The sequence below is a fragment of the Electrophorus electricus genome, chromosome 11, assembly GCF_013358815.1.
Source record: "Electrophorus electricus isolate fEleEle1 chromosome 11, fEleEle1.pri, whole genome shotgun sequence".
Taxonomy (NCBI): Eukaryota; Metazoa; Chordata; class Actinopteri; order Gymnotiformes; family Gymnotidae; genus Electrophorus; species Electrophorus electricus.
Genome location: NC_049545.1, coordinates 12,386,331 through 12,401,963, shown reverse-complemented (window position 1 = coordinate 12,401,963; position 15,633 = coordinate 12,386,331). Strand labels below are relative to the sequence as shown.

The 15,633-nt window shown below is 47.8% G+C and overlaps 2 protein-coding genes and 1 long non-coding RNA gene across 4 annotated transcripts in view; 1 reads left to right on the top strand and 2 right to left on the bottom strand.

Annotated features, from left to right (window-relative positions):
- The first annotated feature begins 1,240 nt into the window (after positions 1 to 1,240).
- LOC118242228 lies at positions 1,241 to 3,228 on the top strand. Its single transcript, XR_004776679.1, has 2 exons — positions 1,241 to 1,358; positions 2,271 to 3,228. It is a non-coding gene; the product is annotated as an uncharacterized LOC118242228 (long non-coding RNA).
- Positions 3,229 to 7,690: 4,462 nt separating this feature from the next.
- On the bottom strand, positions 7,691 to 10,250 carry LOC113572763 (mRNA decay activator protein ZFP36L2-like). Its single transcript, XM_027002584.2, is given in 3 exon segments — positions 7,691 to 8,596; positions 8,598 to 9,605; positions 9,935 to 10,250. Coding segments are annotated over 3 exon segments (1,212 nt in total). The 5' UTR covers positions 9,986 to 10,250; the 3' UTR covers positions 7,691 to 8,443.
- A 1,800-nt stretch (positions 10,251 to 12,050) lies between these two features.
- The window catches only part of thada (THADA armadillo repeat containing), a 49,778-nt gene continuing 46,195 nt past the window's right edge, over positions 12,051 to 15,633 (bottom strand). For both annotated transcript variants that reach the window (XM_035531387.1, XM_035531388.1), the window contains exons 36-37: positions 13,071 to 13,240; positions 12,051 to 12,809 (exon numbers count right to left, since the gene is read on the bottom strand). In XM_035531387.1, the coding sequence (XP_035387280.1) occupies positions 12,507 to 12,809; positions 13,071 to 13,240 (473 nt within the window). In that variant the 3' untranslated portion in view covers positions 12,051 to 12,506. The remainder of the gene's footprint in view (positions 12,810 to 13,070; positions 13,241 to 15,633) is intronic.

The window sequence follows — 15,633 nt, the reverse complement described above, 5'->3', positions numbered from 1 at the left end:
TTTATCCAACACTTTGCCCATAAATACCAGGTACCGAGCGGTAGAGAGAGGCCAGGCTGAAAATGGCCAAAGGTTGAAACATGGCTGCAGGTCAGACGAAGCCAAGGCCGCCAAAGCACAGCTACGAAAAACACTTAGAGGCCTGGCACAGCCAAGCACTATCTGGGGAGAGATCACAACCTTTCATTTCCGCTGACTCCACCAGATTCCCTGTGGGAAGGAGGTAACAGGGAAGGGGTGGGGGTTCTGGGGTGGAGGGTGGGGAGGGCAGATCTCATAGACTCGGGCCTCAGCGCTGCTCACCTGCCTTAGACGTCACCATCCCAGCCAGACAGGCCAGAACACGTCCGACCCACCTCAGGTCTGCACATCTGAGGGCAAACACATGTGACAGTTTGTCACAGTAGTTCCTCGGTAGATTACAGCCCTTAAGTGACTCACAGAGAGTTATGCAAGTTTGTTCTGTTAAGTTAAAATCACTGAGACGTCCACGTGCTCCAGCCATGCAGGCACCTGTTTGTTTTCTTCCTTGGTGCCCTAAAACCCAAACAGCACATTTACATGAATGTTGTTACATGAGGTTGACGTGATTTTGTATGTGCACTGTCCTCTTAAACAGAGGCAAAATATCTAACAGCAGCTAAATATAATCTGAAAGCACTATCTAGGTCAGGTGAATGTGTTCTTGTGTGTGTGTGTGTGTGTGTGTGTGTGTGCGTGCGCGCAAGAGAGAGACCCAATTTCCGTGTGGGTGCTACAATATGTGTACAATCTATCGAGGACACTCATAGATAAGAGTGTATGCAGGAAGTGACCTTTGTTCAACCTAGCATGACTCTACCTGCTAATTCAAATGCTATCAATGCTTGACATCATAGTATTTGAATTTTGTCTGCAAAATTGCCAAAATAAGTGTGGGCTTGCATTGTGAATGTGTTTGTTAACAGTGTAAATTAACTAAGAGCACAGTCGCTGCACAGAGAGCGGTCTGTTTACACCATCGCTGGGAGTAAGTAAGGTACAGATACTGTACAAGCACACACACGCACACACTCACACACACACACATGCACACAACCAGAGCTGTTGAACTCCCCTTCATGAATGACCTGCCTTAGATTCAGCATAAAGACTATCTATGCAGCGGCTGGTACCCTGCCTGGTCACGTGACCAGTGAATGACTCATTGATGACTGTGTAGCAGAGGTGGGCTCTGGTTGTGTGGGAAGGGTGGGTTAGACAGCACACGGAGAAAGAGCCACCACTCCTTGCTCAGATGCTTGGCTGTAGACCTGAGGCTCAGGAGAATTCAGCACCACAGCTAGCTGCAAGGCTCTGTCCCTCTCGCACAATATACGGTGAGAAACAACGTTAAAGGGACGGACGTTTTGGGAAAGGCAAAATGTGTCATATGCCAAACTATAAATCATCAAAGCCTGAGCTACACCTTTCTGATGTAGTTGCTTGTAGTTGCTACAGGACTCGTGGGTAATGAGGCATATCATATTCATATTCTGGAATATAAACTGTATGTGTGCATGTCCAAGCATGAGGTCTGCGATGTGTGTGAGCTGGTTAAAGATATGCTTAAAGACCACACATATGTGACATGCCTTACTATAGTTGCCTTGGTATTATAGCATTTAAACATGTGTTCATGCTATATGTGCACATGCTTTGCCTGAATCTAAACAGAACAGCAAAAAATATGGGTTGTTTGTACATTTGTGTGTGTGTGTGTGTGTGTGTGTGTGTGTTTGTGTGTGTGTGTGTATGTGTGTGTGTGTGTGTGGCCTGAATATTTGAGCATGTGTGGATGTCAGAAAGTTGTTTTTTTGTTGTTGTTTTTTTTTTTTGCAGGGTGTGTCAGAGCCTAGGGTGTGTTCTGGCTGCAAGATAGGACTTTATTTGTGTGTGGGGGGGGGGGGGGGTATGGGGTATGTGTGTGTGTGTGTGTGTGTGTGTGTGTGTGTGCACGCGTGCATGTGTGCTTGCGTGTGTTGACAGGACAGGGTTTATTTAAAGACACCACTCTAGCTAAATCTTTTACAAGGTGTTACCTAGTTTAGCTAGCTGGGCTTTTAAGGGTGCAACCTGGGCGTTCAGGGGTGTCCAGCTTCTCACACACTCTCAATCTCTCTCCCTCCCTCTCACACTCTCTCTCTCTGTCTGTCTCTCTCTCTCTCTCTCTCTCTCTCTCTCTCTCTCTCGCTCTCTCTCTCTCTCTCTCTCTCTCTCTCTCTCTCTCTCTCTGCCTCTCTCTCCTGCAGCCCCTCTGTTCGTCTCTGTGTCACAACTGTTAAAGGCTTCTCAGCAATTCGCGCATCTGTTCTCTGATCGGCCCCAGACAACGAACACTCGCTTCGAAAGATTTTTTAAAAATCACAGCACTGATACGGGAGGGAATGGGTGTGTAGACAAGGGGAGCAGCGAAGGCCTGTGACTGGAAAGCACTCTGTGGAATTCTGTCGGGAGTGAGAATGCATCCGGGCAGTTCTTCTAAACCCATGGCTCCGCCGCCGCGTGTTCCCTCCACAGAGTCACCCGTCCTATGGAATAATACCCAACAAGAGCGCATTCCCGTCTCCATGTAGGTCGAAGCTCCCGGAACAGGGCCATCACTGCTGCCTGTACAGTATAAACATATTCAGCGATCATATGTAGTTACTTTGTTGTGCATAAATACAAATGCATGCGCGCGTGTGCAGACGCCCGGTCGTAAAGTAGCCGCGCTCGGGGCTTTTGCGTCGGCGCAGAAAAGTATTTACTCAGTAATAACGCAAACGAAAAGAGAGTCATGGACCCAGCGGCTGCCAAGAAACAGGCTGGGTAAACACGGCCATTAAACAGCTTCAAATAAGGCCGACACTTACAGCCATGTGCTCCACCGTCGCTTTAGAATCCCTGTATGTGTGTATGCACTGTGCGCTTCCAGGGGAGAGACTGTGTGTGCGCGAGAGTGTTATTTATCCCTAACGTTACTTATGTACACACTGTAAATCATGCTGCTGTGACCTTGCCCTAGGACTTGTGTATTTATTCCAGTTTTCCGTAATGTAGGCGCAGTAATGTGGGCGTGTCCCACCAGTGCCGCGCTCGGCGATATGTGTTAGATCATACGTGTGTGTTGGATCATGCCGTCATGCCATTTTCATGGAAGCAGATTCCAGTATGTGATGAGAACGGGCAAACAAACTGACCTGAGGGTTATGACGGACAGGCAAGCAGCGGCATTATCAACCACAGTCTCATGGACTCTCTCGTGCGGTCCTCACAACAGGACATCGGTGTCACGACACTCGTAGGGTTTGATTCCCCTCACACCATGAGGAGGACGATGGCTCTCTGTCTGAAACCAGCGGAACTACAGAGGTGTAATGGGGCCTTTGTTGTATGGACGGTTTTGCCCATCACCGCAGTATTGCCGTAGGATCACACACAAGTCACACCTTGTTTCATTAGTACTCAACCACTTCTTTATCGCCTGGCAGAGTCACACCCAGGCAAACAAAAGGACTGTTGCAACACACACACACACACACACACACACACACACACACAAATAGACAAACATACGCACACACACACACACACACAAATAGACAAACATACGCGCACACACACACACACACACACACACAAATAGACAAACATACGCACACACACACACACACACACACACACAGATAGACAAACATACGCGCACACACACGCACGCACACACACACACACATATATATATATATATATATATATATATATATATATATATATATATATATATATATATATATATATATGCACACAAATACTTATGTACTAGTGTTAAAAAACACTAGTTACAGTCCATGAATGGCTTGTTTGGCCTTCTGTAGGTATGTGCGTGTCTGTAGTACAGTAAGTACAGCAAATATCTTTGTCATAGTGTGTGCCCTGTGCAGAGTCATGTGATCCAACCTTTAAGTCTCCAGTTCAACAAGGCGTGACATCCAGCTCTTCACAAAGACAACGACTGCTGTGTCATCTCACGCCTGTTCACTGGTAGACGTCTGGGTCAAGAGGCTGACTCAAGCTGTGGTTTGCCCCCCACTTCCTGTCCCCTGGGACCCGGATCCGTCCATCAGCACGAGAACCTTTACTGGAAGCGCCACGGTCAAAGACAATGGCAGAGAGGAAGGAAAGGCGACTTAAGGAATAGAGGAGTTGCCCAGGGAGAGAAGGAAACACCGGCTTTCACTCAGCTGGAGGTTTCGAGCAGAGTGACGGGCAAGGAACTGTGGGAAAGCCATGAATGAAGGCTATGAATAGCTACTGTTATGATCAACGTGTTTTGGGTAGATCAGCTAGCACAGTGGCTTTACAGGCAGTGTTCTGATGTACTGTAGACAGCATGCATTGTGCTGAGTAATGACCTCTGTATAAGAAATAAGAGATCCTATTAAATGAAAATAATGTGTGTGTGTGTGTGTGTGTGTGTGCGTGTGCTGTTCATGTGTGTATATTGTGTGGATGTGTTTATATTGGGTGCATATCTGTATGTTCTGTGTATGTGTGTATATTTAGTTCAGGTCAACCATGTGGCATGAGGTGCCACTGCTAGAGCAGGCTCTCTATCTTTCTGTTTGTGTGAAAATATTCGTCCATGTGTACCAAGTGCCGAGCACGACGCACACAGCCAGTGTTAATAAACTGAAGGACGAGGGAGGAAGTGGCTCATCAGAAACGTACACACACAGCCCGCCGCGTGTGTTCTACCATTTATAGATGTCGTCAACGTGCCGGCCCCGGGGCCGTGCGCCTGTAAACACTGACCTCATGCACACGACGCGTAAATATTTGTGAGGCGCGGAGAGAGAGAGCGAGGGCCGGAGCAGCCCTCTTAGCATACAAAATGTGGAACGCTGTCATGTTGTGGTGTTTTAAACGCTCAGCCCTAGAGTGGCAGGCTGCGATTAAAAAAAAGTGGACATTACTAAGGGAAAAACCTCACACACAGCCAGAAGGTTTCGCTCCGGCTCTCCAAGAGCATAAAGTGGCACTGGTTTCCACTGGCAAAAAAAAAATGGAAAAAGGAAGTCCAGGGTTTTCCCAGGACATGTGCAGAGTCATAACTTCAAGCTTCATGGTTTGGTTCCTGGACTTCGGTCAGCAAAACATGGTTTTGCATGGGTTCCACGTGCGAAGTCTCGTCTCCAGGTCCTTTCTTGCTGAGTGTGGCAGCAGCACGACAGGAAGCCCCACCGCTCCTCAGGAAAGTCCTGTGGCCCAGATAGAAACTTCCAGTAGCTGAATGGAAATAAAAGCTCTCGTAAAAAATAAATAAATAAATGTTAAAAAAAAAAAGAAAAAGGAAAAAAAAAAAGCAAAAACAGCAGAGGAGAGAAGGGCTGGAAATGGGTGTAGCTGAAGAACTGGGCTCTTCCTGCCATGTTCAGAAGTCAAGAGTGTTTCCTGTCATTGTATGAGCTTCAGGCCTGCTAACATACTGATCTACACACACACACACACACACACACACACACACACCACGCTAAAGAGTGTTTTGGGTCTCAACATGATACACACATTCGAAACCCAAATAACAGATGTGCCAATAATGCAGTTTTAGTCTGCCATTGAACATGCACAGCGTATTGACAATAGGGACGGAAAATAAAGTAATAACCATCGCACACACACACTCACGCATGCACAGCGGTGCTCATTATGGCCCGTGATAAACACTCCATTATGCAATGCAGCAGAACTCTGTAAATATTTGCTTTAGTATTTGTTCATTCCTCCTTATCTTTTGGTGAACTCTCAACACTAGACGTATTCCGGCCCTTTTATTTTCTTAATGTCTTCCTGGTACTGATAGCTAATCAAATGTACAATTGAAATTAGGCAGGTTAGACTTGATCCTTCTAACACAGGGCAACAAACAAGCAAGAATGAACACTTTGCATGGCCCTAACTACTTGATTGGACAGTATTGCTAGTGACCAAGCAGAGAGCCACACCCTCCATACTAGGACAGGAGGGTTTCAATCTTGGAATGTAATCCTCATAGCATATTTATTCAGGACATTTCTGATGTATAGCAAAGAAACATATAGATATAATGCCAATGATTCATAACATATCTGAGTCTGTTTTTCTCATTTTTGTGATTCATAATTTGGCTTCAGATTAAATGAACTCCATGAGATTTGTGATTTTATACACAGATTTCAGATTGTTAATAATGGGTCAAAGCTGTCTGGATTTTAATTGTTGATCTCCTCTTGACAAGTTAACATCTTAAAATCTATCATAATCTGCCAGATTATTTGAGAAGCAACATTAATTGTATCAGCAATCTGGTGTGTCATTTTTTAAAGAAAGATTACAAATCTTAACCACATGTGCAGTCAACACTAATGGAGGATCTACAGGCCTTTATGATCTTATCACAAGATGTCAAAAGTCCACTAAACTACCTACGTGCACATCAAGGAGACACAGAGACATGAGATTAAGAAACCCAGATGGCAGAAGCAATAGAGAATGAGCAAGAAATGAACAGGAAAAGGAGACTAGTACAGAAATGTGCTGCTCTGGAGAGAGAATATTATAGAACCTCAGTGTCAATCACACGGAGTGCAGTCCAGAAGACTTTATTTTCCAAAATAATTTTATTGGGAGAACTACAAAAATGTACAGTACAAAGTTAACAGTCTCACACGCAATTTGTAGTGAACTGACTCCCACCCCCCCCCCCCCAAAAAAACAAGCATCTTACAACTCATCTTTTTTTGTCTGTTTTTAAAATTACATTCAAAAAGCTTTACTTCTGAAAGTAGTCAAGAAAAGTACATAGTGCCAATCCCCTGTACCTACTATGTACAAACAAAACGTATTCAACCTCGTCCCCATCCAGCAAGCTTGGAATACCGTTACTATGTCATATCATAGGCAACCAAGAGAACAAAAACAAACGTCCAACTAAACATTACAGGAACAGGGAGATGAAAGAAAAGCTTTGCCGGTTGCTCCAAGCCCCTCTCTTGAAGTGGTAACAAGCTTCTGAAAAAAAAAGTTTAAATTCAAACCTACATTCAACTCCTTTTGTTTTAAAACAAGAACATGTATGAAAATACTTTATTTGGTTAATTGTAAGGCGTGTAAGATGGTGGACCCCGTAGGCACTACACAATAATACTGGGGCATTGAATTGCTACATTCTCAAAGCACACTGTAGGAGTCCTAACCTGACTCTGTGCATAAACAAAAGGGGGTAGAAATACTTTTTGGTTAATTTATTTACTTGGGATCTTTGTCATTTAAAGGCTGCCTTCTAAAAACAAAAACAAAAGAAACCCTACTGGTTTGGACGGTCTTCACATCCACACAGCTTCTACATTCTACACACATATGGATAAAGAGGGATACATCTAGGAGAGGAGGGAAAGTCTTCCACAAGCAACAATCTCGCAAATGTTTTTTAATGAACGTAAACAAGGAAACAAAATTAATGAAATAAATATATCACATACAATCTCTTAAATTAAGGTTTTTTTTTTTACTCATTTACAATAAAATAAACAAAGTGAAGTTACAAAAGGAGACCAAACAAAATATATTACTGTGAAAAGAACATACACTCCACTTTAATGTAGATTAATAATGGCGATCATAATTTAAACATAAAAGAATATAGATCTATTGCTTCAACATACTTGATAAATACAGTATGGACATAATTACCAATGTAGCCTATATTTTTCCACAAGATAATAAATAAGTTAAATAGTTCATAGCCAGTTATGTACTGCTATGTAAATCACTCAAAACAGCTAAAAAAATATATATTCAACCATCAGCAGTGATTTCCCAACAAACCGAACAAGAGTGCTTCAACTAAGCAACAAACTACAACAACCAACCAAACCACTGGGTGGCACTGTGAAACTGGTTAAACTTTTGGAATGAAGTTTCTTTTAAGCTTTCAGAAGCGCGTACATAGGCTACTTTGCAAACTGATACTTGTCAAGGCATATTCTTGGTAGGATGGAGGAAAATCTGAAACCGCTTTCACGTCCAAAAGTCTTGTGCACAAAAAAAAGTGTGCGTCTCCGGAACGTGATGGTCTTGATAAAGAAAAGGGCTGCAATAACGCAGCACAAAGTCACCGATGGAATGCCTTCTGTTGATACCTACTTTCATAGCTATCAGTTCAAGCAGGAGAAAAAAAAAATAAAAATACCACCAACAAACCCCCCCGAAACAAAAATGTGAAACTAATGCCATGTCAAGGGCCTGACAATCCATCTCCCTGCATTTTAAGTCTGTTCAACTCTACACGTCCATGATGAGACGGCGGTTTTTTTAATAGCGGTTAACTTTTGGAATCGCAACTCCTCCAAGTCCATTAAAGAAAACAAAGAGGGGGGGAAAAAAAAACAAACACACACACACACACTTAATCATCAGAAATCGACAGCCTGCTGAAGATTGGCAAACGCCTCCCGGCATCCAAACTTGGCGACTCTGAGCCGCTGAGACTCCCAGAAGAGCTGAGGGACCCGCTTGCATAGCTCTCCCGGTCTGAGATGGAGTCAGGTGGGCTGGGGGGGGGAGTCGAACACCGGCGACTCCGACAGGCGGTGCAGGGACTGCAAGTGGCTAAGGTTGTATGGCGGCGAAGGGGGCCCCACCGTGGCCTGGAAGTTTCCGTAGTAAGCACCATTGGTCTGGCTGCCATAGCTGCCCGGCGTGTGCACAGCCAGCGGGGCGAGCAGCGCTTTCAGGTCTTGCCCGGGGAACGAGAAGGCGCCGTTGACGCACGCCATGGAGCTTGGCGACAGCGCGTCATCGTAGAAGCTGGTGGAGCACGAAGAGCCCGAGCAAGGCGGAGGGGGCGTGCGGGAGGTGGGGCTCTCGAGGTGGGGGGAGTCCAGTCCGTGGTGGCTGGAGAAGCCCGAGAAGCTCAAACTGTGGTGGAGCCGGGGCCTGTCCCTGAACGCGGCCGCTTGAGGGGCGACGTCCCGCGCAGCGAAGGCGCACAGATCCCGCCCCGCCTTGGGCTCGGCCGAGACGTTGGCGTTGCTCGGGGCGGGCCGGCGCTCCTCGGCGTTGTGGATGAAGTGGCAGCGTGGGCCATAGGGGCAGAAGCCAATGGTGTGGAAGGTGCGGCACGGCTCCGTCTTGTACTTGGGGTGGCGCGACAGGCTGCGGAGCTCGTGGTAGCCGTGCGCGAACTGGCACTTCTCGCCGTACTTGCACGCGCCGTTCTCCTCGAAGGGCCTGCACAGCTCCGTCTTGTACCGGGTGGAATTGATCTGCGAACTGGGCTTCTGTTGGCCGCGCTCACAGCTCTCGCTGTACGCCCGGTCGCGGAACCGGTTCTCCTTGTTCATGATGGCTGTGACGGTGCTCGCGTTGTCCTTCATGTTGCTGTAGGAGCTCGCCGGGTACTTGTTGCTGTTCGTGGCGGAATCGCTGCTGCTGGAGTTGCGACGGAAAAATCCCGGAGCGTACGAGCAACTGGTGGGGATGCTGGAAGCCGTGACGGGGGCCCCCACGGCTTTCTTGTCCAGCATGCTGTTAAGGTGGATCGCGTTCATGTTGAGGTTTTTGTCTTGCTGTGGAAGCGAGCATGGGGAGAAGGAAAGCAAAAGGTTAGAAGTGCAAACCCGCGACGTACAGGCGACCTCACATGCATGGAGTTTTACATCTACAACTTGCAGGACATAAAACCGTTTACGAGGCAGCCATCAAACCCAACAATGCGCACGAACTTTTTCTTTTTTTCACTAACTTGGTTCGCTAGCTGACCTTAGCCAAGTTAGCTGAGGTTTTTGCTGCGCTGGCGTGTCCGCGATTGCCCCAAAACACTTCGAGAAAGATTTCCTTCTAGCCTTAATGTAGAAGCTTAACAATGAAAGCCACGTTAATATAAACGGAATACTACCTTGTAGAGCATTTCGATGTCGTAGAAAGCAGACAGGATGGTCGCAGACATTTCTGTTTCTGAAGTTTTTAGCCGGAGTTGATCCTTTCATTGAAGACCCTACCAAGATCCCGGATGTGCACGGGGCAGCTTTTAGTTTGCACGAGATTGCTTTGTGAAGTCGGTCGGAGAGACGGAGTTTTAAAAAAAAAAAAAAAAAAAAAAAGCAATCCTGGATCAAGTCTGACGCTAGACGAAAAGCTCAAGTTTCTCGTTTTGCTTTTGTTGCTGGTCGTCTCCCTCCGTGAAGTGCCGAGCCAGAGTAAAGCAGCAAACGCCCGCCGCCCAACATATAAGATCCGGAGCGGGACGCGGGAAGGGGGGGGGGGGGCCACAGTGGAAGGGCGTGGCCACATTGGAAGGGCGTCAAAAATTAGTCGAAATCTCCAAAGTTTCTTGTGTGTGGTTTTTTTTTTTTTTTTTTTAAGTTCGACAAAGTCACGCCCCCTCTTTTCAAGAGTTGTCAATCCCCGCCCGCAGCACGTTTCGGACTAGACTTGAGGAAACATGATTATTTCCAAAACTCCTAAGTTCTGCACATCTGTTCAAACAGCACGCTTTGCGTCGCATGCGCTTTACAGCGTTCTTCAAAATGTGCCGTTTTCTCCTCCAGATTCCAAGAATGGCTGCAAGATTTATATATCCGAGCACTTGCGGTTTTATTGTAGAAATGTGCTGCGCGATCAAATAGCGGGAGAGAGGAGGAGGAAAATCTGAACTACTTTGTTAGTTTTCCGATTTTGTACGTAAAGGACGTAGAGGAATGGAGGAAAACATATTTATGTAATATAAATGTAACTAAGTGATATACCAAGCAGAAGCGACAGATATCTAGTTTCTTTAACCGATAAACAGTTAGTGAACCAGATCTGATATTGCCAACCCGACTCAGGAATCTATAAATAATGGCATCACATCAAGAGATTTAAACACACAACACAATGAACTGTCGAAGCCTCCATTGGTCGTGTGTACTCGACAAGCTGCGTTACTATTACTGACTTGAACACGTCACGTTTTAGATGTTATTAATGTACAAAATAAAACCAACTGGACACTATCAAAGTCTTGATTCCAGCAGTTTCACCATAAAAGCAACACTATCTCTCCCCAGCAGGACGAAAATAAATCAACTGAGGAATGCTTCCTGTAAACGATCCAATACTGCCCCCTAAAGGCGACCTAAGATTTCCAACTCCAGAAAGTCTAGGGCGCCACCTAATGTCTAAATTGGCTACTTGAGTTTAAAGGCCCCCCCCCCCCCCCCCCCCCCCCCCCCCCCCTCTCCCCCCTCCGCTTCCCCCCACTCCCCCCCCCCCTCCCCCCCCCCCCCCCCCCCCCCCCCCCCCCCCCCCCCCCCCCCCCCCCCCCCCCCCCCCCACACCACACACACACACACACACACACACACACACACACACACAGAGAGAGAGACAGAGAGCAGTGCGGCCCCACCTGCAAGCCGTCTGTCTGCCTGCATGTGCTCCCGCAGCGTAAAAGTCGAGGGGTCGCCGGACTTTCATGCTCTGACCGCGTATGCTCGTAAGGTGTCAAGGACTCTGGGATTTCAGATCGCTCCAAAACCTGACCTCATTTTAGTTACAAAGGTAGCCGACTAACAGTGCCCCGAAGGCAACCCGGCTACCAATGTGCAGTTTTAGGCCGATTGCGTAACCTACGAAGGAAGGACCATGCTTTTTGTGGGAACCGTGCAAAAGGCTGCATCAAAAATATGATGGCAGACTGTACAAAATGTTAACCACATGAGCCTATTTTTTTTTTTATAAGTGTGTATAAATACAGGATTGAAAAATAGATTTGACCTTTAGTCAAGTTCAGGTTTCTTGGTCAGTTTAGATTTTTTGCAACACAGCCACCAAATCTGTTCTTAGTCCATCAGTCTTATTCTTTCGAAAAGAAAGCATAGCGCTTCCCTCTTCGCTTCCGTCCACCCCTTCATACGAGAAAGGACGGCGAGGTTCATCTTTAAGAGACGTGCACGCTACCTCTCTCCTCACCCTCCCAAACACACCATCATCCAAACATACGCACGTTATGGCACAGGCAAACAAGTGGGTTAAAACTAACTTTTTATTTTCATTAAAAAAAAAAAAAAAAAAAGTTTGTCATGCCTCACTTGTCAACGAAGCACATTTAGAACGATCATCTACACCTTTAAATAAATTCTTAATATACTAAAACAAAGTTTACAGTCCTGACCTGGGTTCATCTTAAAGGGTAGGGCAGGACATAATTAAATAAGCATAATATTTATAGACAGTTATATGGGTGTGGATGACAGGTGGCAAACACAGACTAAAATCTCCTAAACTCACTGTGAGAACTTCAAGAGAGTTTAAAATACCTTAAAACTTTACATCCATTTCCACTAAAAGTAAAAAAACAAAACAAATAAAATAAAAAATAATAAAAAAGAAACCATAAAACTGCCTTTAAGTCCATTCAGTTATTAAAAATGTCTTTTAAGGTAAGAGAGGGCCTGATAGGTGTCTGGTCTTTTTCTGCAATCCGTTCAGCGCTTAAACACCGCTAGCGCGCTCTGAGCCAGCTTGGCCCGCTCGCTCAGCAGGGTGAGCTTGGTGTACTCTGTGGTGGCAGTGAACTGGGGCAGAGCGGGGAGGGCGTCCATCGCGCGCTGCACCGCACAGGCGTGGCTATCCGCTGCGGTGGAAAGATGCTTCACCTCCGCCTGGCATGGGGCGGGCGAGCCCGGCGCCACAGACAGGGTGAGCAAGTGCTGGTGCAAGAGGCGTGCCCACTGCAGAGGCTCCACCCACAGATTCAGGTCCCCCTTCTCGAAGAGGAACTCCAAGTCCTGTTGGAGGTGGAGGGAGGAGCAGAGATTAGAGACGTCGGGAACGTTACCAGCAAACGGTCAGTGCGGTGGCGGGTCCTCGTTGCCACTCAGTTTCAAATTGCATTGGCCTTCAAGCGGCTGAACTGACGTGCTCTCGCTTGGCTGAAACCAAATCCAGCAGCCACGCTGCGGCTTTGCAGATAAGGTTCCCGTGGCCTACATTCTCCTCGGAAGTATGATGGCATTCCATCACGCACTGTACCATCACGATGCCCTTACCAGCACGGGTGTGTCCTCGCTGCCGGGCTCCTCCCGGTCGTTGCCCAGCAGCCACTTGGTCAGGGTTGTCATGCCAATGGCCACCTGGTCCCACACCTGGAACAGCTGGCACAGAATCCCCACCCCCATCTCCAGGGCGATAGGGGAAGAGACTGGTCCTGTGGCAACCTCTGCAGAAAGGGGCACGAACAGAACAGCTCGTTATGGCCGATCACTGAGCTTAAAAGTCAGGTGCTAAACTTTCTCTGAACCTACTGCTAAAGTATTTTCAAAAGACGTCATCTGGGACAAAGTATTCCAATCCAGTATTCCACAGTTATGTTGGAGTCAGGTAAAGCCAATGATTACTGCACTCAGGTGTGTCGAATACCAGCACACTGGAAAATGGCTGCGGATCTTGGATCATCAGGCTAAAACGTTTGAAAACGGACCCTATCCACATACATCAGAGCAGAGCTGCAGGCTGGCTGGAGGATTAATCCGTCGGTCTGCATAGGACTTGGAGTCCTGCAGTCTGAACTGCTCTCAGTCTGCAATCTGCCAGGGCATTAGATGGACAGCCAGAGTGTGTTTTAGAGTGTGTGTCCAATAACTGTGGAGGTCGGAAAGGAATGTAGTGAGAACGACGCACACTTGCACAAAACAAACGCGGAGGCCGGCCGAGAGCTGGCTCGCGAATGGACGGCGGCTCCGGGAAGCTCAGGCAAAAAACGACGAGACAGGAAGTGAGAGGAGTCCAGACTGAAAAAATGTGTGTGTGTGTGTGTGTGTGTGTGTGTGTGTGTGTGTGTGTGTGTTTGAGGGGTTGAGGGGGTGGGCAACAGCAACACCCACCTAAGGCAGTAGTCAAATCCCTGTCAAGTCCTGACTTTAATGACCCCGGTTGCTCGTTCTTCAAAGCCTTCTCTGTGGCAACGTGAGAGTGAGTCACAGCGAGTTTGTTTTGCTTTCTGGCTTCCCTTCTCCGTTCCCTCCCCTGAAGCCAACGTCTAAATTACTCCGGCAACTTCCCCAGTCGACAGGCACCAGCAGCCGCCAGTCAAAAGCCGCCCTCGCTGGAGGAGAGCAAAGCGACACCTTAACGGCCGTGACACCCTCCCCCGTCGAGCATTCTGGGAAAGCTCCGTGGCTCAGCGTGTGTGTGCGCGCACGCGTGTGCGTGTGTGTGTGTGTGTGTGTGTGTGTGTGTGTATCGCCTTTCCTTCCAGAACCCGAGCGGGAGTGGGGGTGCGTGCTGAGAACATGCAAAAAGCCTGGGATTGTGTGATTGTACGCTACAAGGTGACTAAAATGAGCCGAAGCCGAGTGACGGGGGGGGGGGGGGGGGGGGGGGGGGGGTTGCTTTTCTCGAAAGTAACGTGTTGGCACTGCCTGAGCCGGTTGCTGGCACCCCAGCACCCACACGCTGAAGGCATGAGAGAGGAAACTCAAGCTGCTTTCCACTTCGCTCCCTTTCTCTGTGTCTTCATCTGCCGCTGAGGCGATTTCCCAACCTCTCCTCGGCTTGCGCAACGCCCCCGCGTTCCTGCGCGTCTTCTACGCACGGCCCGTGCTGTACAGGACACGGACGTTTTCTGGGGAGTTGCCGCTTGCTTGCACGCGGAAGAAACGTGACCATGGCACTATTGCAAGGATGTCATGACCTAAAGTTGAACTTCATATGTAAAGAGGAAGTGGACCAGACCCCCCCCCCCCAAAAAAAAAACCCAAAGTATGTGAAAGTCCTAAACTTGGCCTTTGCCATAGTCATATAAAACAGCATCACATGACAGTATAGAACCAAGACAGTAGAGAGTACGACATGTATAACGTGCATCACTGACGAATCAAACAATACCACACGTATAAACAGTCATCAAAGCCTAAAACCATGTTTAATAAGAACTAATCATATTTTTTTGTTAGATTTAAATTCGATGAGTGTGTGAATGAGGGTCTTGGTTTTGCACACGGGCTTCGCGGTGCGAACTGGCTTCCGAAGCGTTTCACCCGCCGCGGCCAGGCCTCCCTCGACAAGCCCCGCCCGGGCCTCCAGAGCGCACCCAAGAGCCCGGAGCCTTGTTCCCGTAATCGATCTACTGGAGTCGCGGGACTGGAACTAATTAAAAAAAACCAAAAAAAAACAGTGGAGTAACGAGGGGCTTCGGTGTGCGGTGGATCCGGGATGCGAGGCCGTGCAGCTGGCCTAGTGTCGGGTGTCTGCGTGTGGGACGGTCGGGCGGTCGGTGCGTGCTCGGGGGGTGGTCAAGGCCCTGAAATCGGAGATGCCCGTGGTCTGGAGAGGGGCTCTGGTGGTGCGAGCCAGGTTGGGAAAATTTTCCCCCCCGTGCAAAACGTCCACAGCCGCCCTGGCTGCTTCACCGCTTTAGTGGTGAACAGGAAGGAGACGGCGCAAGCAGGATCGTTCCCGTTCTCTTTCTCCACTTCTGCCGCTATCGTGTGTCTAACGGACAGGATCCCAAATGCCCCGGCGTGCTGTCTCACCAAGCACTGCAGTCATTTTATCTAGAGCTGGTGCAAAGCCTGTCGGCGTGAAGGCGAGAGTGTTAGTGGGTCCAGCGTG